Source organism: Cynara cardunculus (assembly GCF_001531365.2).
Source record: "Cynara cardunculus var. scolymus isolate 2C chromosome LG 3, CcrdV1, whole genome shotgun sequence".
Classification (NCBI taxonomy): domain Eukaryota; kingdom Viridiplantae; phylum Streptophyta; class Magnoliopsida; order Asterales; family Asteraceae; genus Cynara; species Cynara cardunculus.
In genome coordinates this window covers 38,356,934-38,370,079 of record NC_037530.1, presented here as the reverse complement: position 1 = coordinate 38,370,079, position 13,146 = coordinate 38,356,934, and the positions used below count along the sequence as shown (strand labels likewise).

Here is a 13,146-nt window from a genome sequence, read left to right as displayed (position 1 = left end):
ATATAATCTTCATACAAGCTTTCCAGATTCATTGCATACCAAATAATTAAAAATCAAGATTTTAATAATATAGTATAATAAAAGTTTGAAACGTTACCATTTTCATACTTTCTTTTATTAAATTGCCTTAAATAAAATATATTAATAACTTCCTTAATTATCAAAAAAATTGTGTAAAATGACATAAATACCCTTATCAATTAAATTTAATTAAAAACAAATGGAATTTTCTTATTGGTCGAAATTGGTTTACACGGTTTTTTAGAATTGGATGGTTTGCATTTGAACCTGCCCCTATATATATATATATATATATATATATATATATAATTGTAGTTCTTTTCAACAAGCTGTGGTGTTTCATGTAAATTTACAGGTAGATTTGCAACCTCCTGAGGTTGATCATGCTTTCTCTGTTTTGACTCTGTAGTAAATGTTGCTGCTCCTTGCTCTTTACCTTGTCTTCCATTAATGATTTTCTTCATTTGTTTTCTAAGAAACAGGATGGAACACAAGGCCCCATGTGTAACACTTCCTTCACAGCACAAGTACACAACTGTCAACTGTGCTTTAGGTGATGCATGAAAAATGGAAATTGTGTTCAATCCTGTGTATGGATAGAGACAACATGCATCTTTTTGCTGTTTGGCTTTTTACTGAAATGTAATCACGAAATCAATAAAAAAACATAAAACTTGTAAAATAGAATTGAGAATAACAGGAAGAGACTTGATTTGGGTTGGTTTAAACTTGTAAAATAGAGATGTAGAAGATGATGAGTTGAACTCTATGTTCTACTCTTGTTTAGTGGTAAGTTGAGTCTTGTAACTCAAGTTTCTAGATTTGGCTTAGAGGGTAGCACATTGGCAACATAAGTTACACATCAGAAAAAGGCAAACACCACAGTTGAACAAGAGAAGACCTTGGTAGAAAGCGAAGACAAGACCAAAATTCAACAGGATTCTGGTTGTATGAAACATGTAGAGCTTGCTACATAGAGGAGGTGATGAATGAAAAATTCTTACTTGTGATGCAAAAGATGAAGAAATATACCATCAAATGGTTTAAAATTCTTTCCTTCAATTTTGAATATATATATATACACACACACACATACATACATATCCGGGGCTGATCTTTTGAGAGAAAAATAGTGAGAAACTGAGAATATGATTTTATTTTGATTCAAGGCTAGAATTTAGGGTATTGATTAACATATATTTGTTTGACATTTTTTTGTTTCAACCGAATACATATATACGAAACAAATACATGTCCATACATTAAATACTAGCCTTAGATGAAAAAAGATCATGTAAACAATATCTTAAAGTAAAAGTTCTTAGTATCGCAATATATAGGGTTCTCATTTGTGTGTGTGTGTATATATATATATATATAGAGAGAGAGAGAGAGAGAGAGAGAGAGGGGGAGGTTTAGGATAAATAAAAAACTAAGGAACACCCTGGTAACCATTGATTTGAACGGATACAATTAACTAAAATTGTTTCTTGGTTTTATGCACGTGTTCATGTTATGCACATGTGAATACCGGAAAAATTATTTAAAAATTACTTGTATGCACATGTGTATACTGTCAAGATGAACGATTATTGTATTCCTTAGTTTTTTTTAATTTTTTTATGGTTTTCCTTGAACCTAACCATATATTTATGCCTAAACTAATGTGATTATTGTTGCTGGCAGGTATTGTTGATGAGCAGTGGAACCAGTCGTTGGCATGGGAAGCTGAACACCAAAAACTTAACACTCTACAAAAATGAAACGATGAAAAAGAAAGGTGAGTCGTACAGTTGCAGCTTTTTATTAAAAAAAACAAGAGAAAAGATAGTGCAAGAAGGTGGTCATATATTTAATTTCAAGGAATCAATATTCGTTCAGAAAAAAGCAATTTATTCTGATTCATTTAGTGCGCTCATGATTAACATTTTACATTGTGCACATTTCAGTTTTATAATAAACACTACTTATTACTTGCAGAAGTCAAACTCCCCCCCCCCCTCCCTTTTTGTTACTAAAGGGAACAAAAAGAAAGTGAAAAAGAGTTTATCTTTTTCAGTATTATCGTGTGTCGATTGGTAGGCCAAGTAGACGCGTGTGACCATCGGTTTCATCTTTTACGCAATGCACTACCCATGAAATCCATATTGACTCTTGTTTAGCATGTTGTTCTTGATGGGTTCGTCTTTTATCATACTGTTGGAATCTTACATCAACTATATTTAAACCATTTCTCCTTAATATATGTTAGAATCTCGATCCCTTATTTTCTTGAAGAGCTCTTTTAGTGAGTAAGCTAATTGAGTTTCACATAATCTCATATGGTATTAGTAGAGACTTGACACTTTGGGAAAATTTTTGCCTGTCTAGCCTCCACCAAAGGGGAGGAGTGGTGCATCCGCTAGAGTTGGACCATTTCTCCTTGCTTGTTATATGTTAGAACATTCTTTCTCTTTTCATGGGCTATTTTGGAGAGCAATCTAATGAGGTTTCCCATAATTTCATATAGTATCAGAACCCAAGGTTTATCATTCTATAGACTCGACACTCTTGAACCATTTCTCCTTAATATATGGTGGAATATCCCTTATCTCCTCAAACTCTCTTTTGGAGAGCAATCTAATAATCAGGTTCCACATAATTTCTCTCTCTCTCTCACACACACACACACATACACACACCTAACTAGTTTGTGGTAATGAACTTGTCATAGACATGTGGGCATGGCATAGTAATCAACTGTTAAGACGTACTTACAGCTTTAACCTAACAGACAAGAAGATAAGAATATTAGAGGTAAAGATGGTTCAAAAACAATAGCAAGGCTTGAAATGTTCTTTAATTTTTCCTTTTTGCATCTTTTCTTGTGTATGATGGGATTGGTAGGACTATGAGAGTGATGGTTTAAAATATTTTGGCTTTTGATTGCTTTATTTGCTCACCATCCTCAACTTGGAGTTATCTACATAAAAAACACATTTAAGTGCACCAACTTTTGTAGATATGGCCACCACCTTCCACTTGTAGGAGATGGGCTTCTTGGACGGTTCATTAATTTAGGATCCATATCTTATGTAACAAAACCATATACAAAGATTTTGGTTGATTTGTATATGGAACAATCAAAAACAAAAAAAGCGTCATTATTTTTTAACCATATGAAATTATGGAGCCCACGAACAATCAATAGAAAAGTCTCGACATCGCACATGCTTGCAATGTGGCTACGTTGCTTTGGCCCGTTGTGGGGCCGAAAAGCTAGTGTTTGGGGCTCTGATTTCGAGTTTTGTTAAACTTGTGAGGTTTTTGTATACTTATTTTGTTTTATTTATGACGTTACAAATGACTCAATCTACACTTCAAATGATATTCATAAACATACCACTTTTCCTTCTGCAACGTATAATTGTTTATCGTTTCTTAGAAAGTATCTAACATATTTTTAGGGTGTAATAAAAAAAACCCGAATAACTGATTAAACAATTTATATATATATATATATATATATATATATATATATATATATATATATAGGGTTGGGTTCACGTGAGACCAGCCTGTTTTCGTGAGACCCGTGAGACCACATTTTTACACGTAACCTTCACAGCAAAAACACTGTGAAAGTTTAAAAAAAATCGAACCTTCACAGCAAAAACACTGTGAAGGTTTTAAAAAGTCACCTTCACAACATTTTGCTGTGAAGTTTCAAGTGTAAAATGTTGGTCTCACGGGTCTCACGAAAACAGGCTGGTCTCACATGATCCCAAGTCTATATATATATATATATATATATATATATATATATATATATATAGATTGGTTATTTATTTACTGTTTTGATTAAACTGACTTATTGTACTATTATTATATATATATTTTTTGTTTTTACAATATAGTCTAAAAAAATAATGTTTTTTAATTTGTTTGATGCAAGTTAAAGGTAAAATGATTGATTTGCCTCCTACATGAGCGGCATTTAACGGACCCCAACGTTAACTCAAAAGGAGCAAATTATTATCAAAATCACGAGTTAATTAGGAACCACGAGCAAACTTCATGTATTTTAGAGATCAATTTCAAATCTTAGTTTGCATAATGTTTTTGAAACAAATAGAATCAAAGGGACTTGAAATAAAATTGAATTTGGTTTGATCACATTAAGATGAAACATAATTAAGGGGGTGTTTGGGATTGCTTATAAAAATAGCTTATTGACTTATTTCGATGTGGTACCGGTAATGAACATTTTTAAGTGTTTGGATAAATAGCTTATACCGGTAATAAAGAGTTTTTGAAGAAGTTAAACCCTTCTGACTTATAATAAGTTGACAAGTGATTTTGTAAAAAAGAATAAGTTGTTTCAAATAAGCAATCCCAAACACTCCCTAAAGAGTTTAATTCGGTTTATTTGGATATTTTGTTTGGTTCATCGAATGTAGTTTTTACCTCTTTAATGTTATTTTTTATTTTGTAAAAGATAATACATACACACACACACACACATATACATGCGTACATATACACGGTTGGGTTTACGTGAGACTAACCCATTTTCGTGAGACCACTTTTTTATACTTGAAACTTCACAGCAAAATGTTGTGAAAATAAAAATTCGAACCTTCATAGCAAACACACTGTGAAGGTTACTTTCACAGCGCTTTGCTGTGAAGTTTCAAGTATAAAAAAGTGGTCTCATGGGTCTCATTAAAACAGATTGGTCTCACGTGATCCCAAATCTACATATACATATATTATAAAACATTTGACAAAAACTCTTAAAAACCATTTTGTATGTATGAAGTACTGCTTATTGATGCATATTATTTAAAATTCAAGATTACAAATAAATTGTGGGTAAGTACAATTTATTAAAACTCCATGTTTGAATTTGTGTAATTAAATACAAGATAAACTTCTCATTTTAAATATAAAAAATCTAAAAAATAATTAAGATAATTATTGAGTTATAACTTAATTATAATCTTAATAAAAAATTACATTATTAAACTAAAAAAAATTACTTTATTATTAAACCCAAATTAAATTATAATAAAAAATTTGAATTAAATTACAACAAAAAGCCGAGAACTTTTATATATATTTTTTCAAATTTTTACGATATCTTGAAATTTGTATTTTATTATAATATAAACATTGTCACTTTCTCAAAACCACATATTACCGTGTTATAACATCAACAGAAACAAAGAAAAAAAAGAAACATTAAAATTAAGATGTATTGCACTGCATTGTACACATACCTTTTCAGTATATATATATATATATATATATATATATATATATATAGACTTGGGATCATGTGAGACCAACCTGTTTTCGTGAGACCCGTACGTGAGACCACTTTTTTACACTTGAAACTTCACAGTAAAATGCTGTGAAGGTAACCTTCACAGTGTTTTTGCTGTGAAGGTTCGGATTTTTTTTAACTTTCACAGTGTTCTTGCTGTGAAGTTTCAAGTGTAAAAATGTGGTCTTACGGGTCTCACGAAAACATACTGGTCTCACGTGAACCCAACCATATATATATATATATATATATATATATGTCTCTTTTTGCTGTACCTTCATGTATATCTCTTTTATGTTTGATAATTTAATAAAGTTTCTTTTATAATTTATTAAAGCTTTGATAACGATATTTTCAATTCCTTTTTGATGACGATGTTAGTTGATTGAATACGCTGTTCACCATCATACTCTTTTATGTTTTTCTATTAAATTATTACTCAAAAATATCAAATTTCAATTAATGGAATTTTTATTAGCTCTAGAATTACTATGGTTATCTAAGTAGTAGATACCATCAAATAAACTATAACTGAACGAGGATCCATTGGAGGGCAAGTCTGGTGCCAGCAGCCACGGTAATTCCAGCTCCAATAACGTATATTTAAGTTGTTACAGTTAAAAAGCTAGTAATTGGACTTTAGGTTGGAGGCATGACCCAACCAATTAAGGCCAGGAGCGCATCGCCGACAGGAGGGACGAGTAAACCAGTGTTACATTATATATCATGATAATTGTGAGAACTATTATAGGATATTGTTTCACATGATTCTTTTTTCCCATTTAATGATAGAATTTAATATATCGATTAACATATATTTGTTTGTCTCATATGCATTTGGTTTAAAATGTATTTTTTGTTTCACAACCATATAAAAGATGTACACATAATGAAACAAATAAATGTTAATTAATACACTAAATTCAAGCTGTAGATGGAAAGAATCATATGAAATAACACAAGATGTATCGATACTCAATAAGTTAAAACTGAAAAGGTAACTAAATAATATTTACGGGTTATTTGTTTACTTCTTAATAGTTAATTTTATTAAGAGTCAACATCTGAATCATTAAGAAATGAATCTTGTAAAATAAGTTTGTCTCTTAATGGTTTTAAGACCCTATGAATGATTTTGTATCCTATGTCTCCCTTAACCATTCAATGCCCTAATTTTATTGTATACAATTACCAAACAATTATATTTCATTTTACATTATATCATGAAAGTCTTTTAATCATTCTGACCGCTTAATCGTTTTGCATCAAATCATTCAGCAACTGCCAAACAACCCCTTAATGTGGTATTGAATTTGGTTATCCATATTAGTGAGAGAATGTGATACCGAAAGAAGTATGTGAGTATGTACCGATACGCAAAGGGGATGTATTTGTGACAACTTATAGCGTTGGCTCATTTTAGCGACATTTTTGTTGCAATATTTGTTGTTATTATATGATACATAGATGATCGCGATCTGATGCAATATTTAGTGGTAAGAGTTGTCGCTTTTACTTACCGAGTAAGACTCTTGGTCCTTGTGTCGCTCTTATCGGGTAAGATTCTTGGTCCTTATCATATTCATCCGGTAAGGTAATGTGACTTGATAAGTGCTTACCCGAGTAAGCGTTTGATAAACGACCCTTTATTAACCAGTCTAACCATATATAGCCATACAATGTGTAAAGGAGGCGTGTTCCTTGTATGGACATTTGAGGAGAATACAAGTAAGTTCCATACTAAATTTGCAACCTAAATACACACCGCAAGATGGATGTGGGATCATTGGAAAACATTACAATTGATATGCTTAACATCACGCTTGTTGTAATAGATCACACTTTCCACAAAAAAAATGATTAATCAATCTATCATAATTACGAAAAAATGAACAAAATGAAAAATTATGATTGGTTGAATGAGGTTTGTACGATTTATATAAATAACGTAGTTTGCAAAGTAAACCTCCTATATCTATATATACATATGATATAGAAATTTCCATTCATAAATTAAACATTGAAATGTCGTGGCCTCATCTTGCACCTAAAGCTAGAGGCTTGGCCTTGTCGCTAAACTATGATTAATACCAATGGGTTTAATATATTAAAATTATTAACAACGTAATAAGTTCATTTGGTGTATATGCTCAGATAACCTTTGGATAACGTTATGTTACAGAACATTTAAGTACCAAAATTAACCGATGAGTTACATCGTTTTCTGGTTAATGTTTTTGTTAATTAATACTTTCATGGGATTTAATTTTTAATCGTCGATTATTTTCCAAGAAAATATTATTACCAGCGAAAAATTAGTGGAGCATTCTTCTACCTGATTAGTTGCCGACACGGTCCGTAAGAAACCAAAATTTACGTGGATTAAATTGTTGAGAACCGAATAATTAATAAGCGAGTCGACTACTTCCAGAGTGACCACATGCTTCGCAAGTAGCCTGGAGTCACCACATTTAAACCTCCGTTGCCACAAAGAGGATTTTTATTCCTCTTTGGATTCAAACCTCCAGACACTTTTGACCTTTAGAACCCAAACTAAAATCAATTAAACACCACCCTTGTGGTTATATTGTATATCTGGGTAAAAAAATCATGACATTTCAATTTTTTGAAAAGTGTATGTTAGATACAGCCATTTGTTAGTCATCATGAAGTGATAATATTAAATTAAGGTGGTATGATTTATATGTTTCCTCTTTATTCCATGAAAAATATATGTAGGCCACAATATTTTTTTAATATCCGTCAAATGATTAAACTTTTGTCGTCGATGATTTCTTAATAACTCGATACCCAAAAGTGAAATGCAAACACAAATCCTATAAATATTTCGAAAACCTTCCAAGCTACCAATTCGATCGAGAAATTAAAAACCAATTGGACTTAACAAATTAAGCTACCATCTTAACATGTTACAAATCGAGTATAAATTATTTAAGAGGTGTGAAACATTTAACACATTAATTAATATAAATTATAAAAAATGAAATGAAATTATGTTTGCACAAGTCAATTATCATGGGAACAGATAGCATTCAACATGAGCTTCTAACCCTAACCCTAAACCCTAACCCTAACCCTACTTCTAGACTGAAAAAACCTCCCTCCTATGCTACTTAATTTTACACCCCCAAATCAAGGAAGCTCCAAAATGACATTTGTTTTGTGCCAAAAACCATTACCCACAACCTTTTCTTGTGCCCCACTTTTTTTTGTAATACAGCTAAAAGCTAAAGAAGAGTATTGTATTTTAATGGAGCAAACAAATAAACTATTAATTAAACTAAAGAAAAGATGGGGAAATGTTACAGTAGAGAACTTGGGTGCCCCACAACTTGAGAAATCACTTTGTTGACAGTGACATATTTGTGAGTGAGTGATCAATTGCATCTCATCTCATCTAATCTCATCTCATATGTGTATGATGACTCGAAAGCAAAACACACAAACCCTGAGAGAGCTTCTACCAAAGGCCTTGTTTTTGATGCTTAAACAAGAAAATTATTAAAGATTTTATGACAAAAGTTTTTCTATAAAGCAAAAGAGAGCTCTAAAGATGTTTTGTTTTTTTGTTTTTTTCAGACAAGCCATGAGTTGAATCAATCTGTTATGGTCTTTCACCTTGTATTGTTTGAGAGACAGATAGATAGACATAGAAGACCCAAGAGAGAATTGGTGTAAGGAGATGATGGGGGAAAACCCTAATTACTGGTGGAGCTTGAATGGGAAACTGCAGCCTCCACCTTCTCAGCAGGCTTACCCTAATTTCTTATCGTCGCCACCGTTGCCGGCACCACCACCACCACCACCACCGTCCTCCGTCTTGAATCCTCCATATCTCTTTGGATCTTCTCTACTACTTCCTGCTGCAAACTCTAATGCTTTACCTGACCATCAGCACCATGACAATCAAGATTTCCCAGTCTCATGGAGCCAATTACTTCTGTAACACCTCTCTCTCTCTTTTTCTCTTTTCCATCGTTATTCATGCATGCTTTCAAGTTATTATTCCTTTGTTTCTGGGCATCAGCTTAATTCCTCAAAATGTTTTCTAAAGTTCACTCTTCTTGCTGTCTATTGATTTTTTAACTTCTGTAATATCATGGGGATATCATATCATGCATCTAATGATCATTCCATTTTTCTGAAGTGTGTTGATGGGTTTTTGATTATATGATCATTGACATATGCAGGACTGGATTAGCTCATGATCAGGAAGAACACAACTTGGGAGGTGGACATGTTGGTGAAGTAAAGCATGGATATTTAAATCAACAAAGCAGACAACTCTACTATAGTAATAAAAATGATCATCATGACAATAACAATAACGACGAAGATCTGCAAGCTTGTAGCTCTTCTTGGTCATCTCAACTCAATCCAGTTCCATCTGTTGGCTCATCTTCTACCATGAGTTTGAGCACCACCACCATGTTCGACTTCTCAAGTAAGATTGACAGCAGAAACCAGCATACTAATCAATATTCATCTCAGGTAACTAAACACATATATAATCCACGCAACAAGGTTCTACCTTGGCATGATTTTGTTATCGATCTTTACTTTTATTGCCCAAATTATATGTTGATCATGTTCTTTTCCTCTTAACGTTGGCGTTTTGATTTCTTTAATTTTCTCTTGTCGTCGTTGATTTGTTCATGTTTATACATCAAAGTATGATGACACCTCTACTAGCGGGGCACCGAAAAAGCCCAGATTTCAATCGTATTCAACCCAACCATCTCCTACGGTAATTGAAACTTTTCCCCTAGACATCCTTCAATTGATGTATTTTCTTGATGTAAGTGGTTTCTATAAATATAGCAAAGCTATATAATTCATTGATAAATGTACCTTTTTCATGAAAGCAGTGTAATGAGACATTTACAAGTGGAACTTCTAAAAGGGCTAGGGCTCAACACTCGTCAACCCAAACCCCTCTAAAGGTGACAAAAACCTCTTTCTTCTCTCTCTAGATCTCCTAATTCATAAGAATATATACTTGCCATTCATCCTACATAATGTATTGATCAAATTCATTTGGCAAGTCTCTTTGCACCACCAGAATGGTAAAAATCAATGTGATATGTTCTACTGATCATTCTTACCTCACAAGTAACAACTATATATATATATATATATATGTATATATATATATATGTATATATATATCAATGGCGTCGGTTTTGGAAATTAATTTCGGCACCTAAAAGAAGGTCTATTTTTGAACTGATCAGATAAATTTCTTCAAGTATATAAATATGTCACCTACAACTAGAAGTGTGGTCCATGACTATAGGCTTTTTTCTATATATATAGAATGAGCATAGCTACTTGATTCACAAGACTATATATATATGCCTACATCTACATTTAGATGAAAAGGATATATATATATATATATATATATATATATATGTTTGATTGATTATTTAAGTTTTTATAGTGAATAATTGATAAACTATCTTAAGTAATCCAAGAGCATTAACAATGGATATAACTAAGCAGGTGAGGAAGGAGAAATTGGGTGAGAGAATATCGTCTTTGCACCAACTTGTTTCGCCTTTCGGAAAGGTAAGTAAACTCTTTTACACCATACACCCTAATCAGCTAAATAATTCTCTCATGTATACACACACACATATATATATATGTTATCTAAGATAACCTCTGGATCTTGAATTTCAATTTCATAGTTTGATATGGATACAAAAATTTAACCTACTTGATTGTGTTAATCTTGTACATGATTTGAATTAGTTCTGTTCCAAAACAGACATACACACACACACACACCCTTTTGGACCTCTTCTTTTGATAGCATGAAATCATAAAAAATTAATAAGTTGTGTGATTAGTTAAGACTTAATGAAGAGAAAAGGATTCAAAGCTGAAAAAGAGATATGTTTGTGGGACTTTTTGCAGACTGACACAGCTTCTGTGTTGTTAGAGGCCACAGCTCACATCAGATTCCTTGAGAGTCAAATTGAGGTAACATTGGTTTCTTTATTTCTTTTATTATTCATTGCAGTAGGTTTTACAGACACCATATTAGAGTAGAGATGAGCGTGCACTTAAAAGTTGTTGCTTTTTCAACATTCTTCATCTGCAAATTAACATTCAGGCACTTACTTCCCCGTACATGAACTCATCAGGAGCCACGAGACACCAACATTCTGCTGTAAGTTGCCCATGCTTCCATTTCTTTTAACTCTCTACTTAATACTCATTTCCCAATGCCATAAATTTACTAATGAATTTGATTAATTATGGGCTACTTAATCAGAAGGTGAAGAAGAAAGTAGCTGTGTCTGAATATATAGATATAATATTATATATATATATATATATATATTGTATAGAATTCTTGATGAAGAGCCAGGTCAGGTTAATGTACTTTATTGGATCCATCACTTATTTGCTCATTTAAACAATTATTCAACATAAAGTGGGAGACATGATTCTCAACTTTAAAATCGATGAAATAATTAATCAATCTATTAAGCTAGGTTTACTTGTATAATTTACCTCGGGATTGCATCAAAAAGATTGTTAATTATTGCTTAATTAATTCAGCTTTCAACCATGTTCTTGATTTGAGATCATCACCTGAAAAGAAGGGAGCTTCTAAGCAATATACAAGCACTTAAAACAGCTTTTTTTTTTTGAAATCTTTTACTTAGAATTCTGTGATTTTTTTATATATTAAAAAAGAGAGCTGTAGTTTAATCTGAAATCCCTTAATTTATGCAGGATGGGAAGGCACTACAGAAGGACTTGGGGAGTAGAGGGTTATGCCTGGTCCCAGTGACTTGCATGGATCATCTTGACACTACCAACATGACCAGCAATGGTGCAGAATTCTGGACTCCTGCACTTGGTGGTGGATTTTAATAGCTCCATGTTAATTACTTCAAGTCGATTCATCGAACATTCATCAAGATTCAACGACTTACACCATGCCAGCGATTTAATTTTGATCATTCGGTTGAAATTTCTGTTGCTAGCTAGCTTCCGAAACCCGAAATGGATATAAAGGAAAGAAGAAGAAAAACCAAATTATTAGCATCGTTGTTGAAGGTTCGTGGATGATATGTCGATGATATTTTGTTGTTTTAGTCTCTTTTTCATTTGTTTTCGGGCATTTGGTGAAGTTAGGGGAAATTAAGCAAAGACTATATATATAAGTCTAGTACATGCTTGATTATGAAATGTTTCTACAATTAATTTTTGTGAAATATGTGAAGTTTAATCCGTTGAAAATGGACACACCTTGTTGTTTACTCATCTAAAGTTATTTGTTTCGCGTGTTTTTGGTCGGTCCGATAGTGTGTTTATGTTGTTTAAACGTCTCAAAACAACAAAAACTAACACAAAATTTAATAGATAGATCTAATATTACAACAAAATTGGTTTTATAAGACGCAAAAAATGTCCAAGTGTCATGATAGACTAGGTACTTTATAAGATATAAAATCAAACAATTGTGCGTTGTACATGTGTTACAATGAGTTTATACGACGGTTTTGAACATCTTAACAAATTCTGTATAAAAATTTAAAATTAAAGTGGGCTGCCTTGGACCTTCTAGACGAAGCGTCCCTTAAAGAAAGATCGGAGTGTGTTCTTAAAATTGCGGAAATAAAAGCTAAGGAGTTATGCGATCTTAATTAGACAAAAGTACCGTTTGAATTGAAGTGGACTCCATGAAAATTCGAGATTCTTCCATGGTACCTTAAATAACAACCTAAAGAAGTCGACAATCAATGGCCTTAATATCAATGGCAAATGGGTCACGT

The 13,146-nt window shown here is 32.4% G+C and overlaps 1 protein-coding gene across 2 annotated transcripts; it reads left to right on the top strand.

Moving 5' to 3' along the window:
* The first annotated feature begins 8,878 nt into the window (after positions 1–8,878).
* On the top strand, positions 8,879–12,612 carry LOC112509950 (transcription factor bHLH68-like). Of its 2 annotated transcripts, none has more exons than XM_025115178.1 (8): positions 8,879–9,292; positions 9,541–9,841; positions 10,023–10,097; positions 10,219–10,293; positions 10,856–10,921; positions 11,273–11,338; positions 11,472–11,528; positions 12,101–12,612. In XM_025115178.1, the coding sequence occupies exons 1-8, from the start codon at positions 9,033–9,035 to the stop codon at positions 12,239–12,241; spliced, it is 1,041 nt and encodes a 346-aa protein (XP_024970946.1). In that variant the 5' UTR covers positions 8,879–9,032; the 3' UTR covers positions 12,242–12,612. The 2 variants fall into 2 exon arrangements, with proteins under 2 accessions (XP_024970946.1, XP_024970944.1); XM_025115176.1 differs by having other exon boundaries at positions 10,216–10,293.
* The last annotated feature ends 534 nt before the right edge of the window (positions 12,613–13,146 follow it).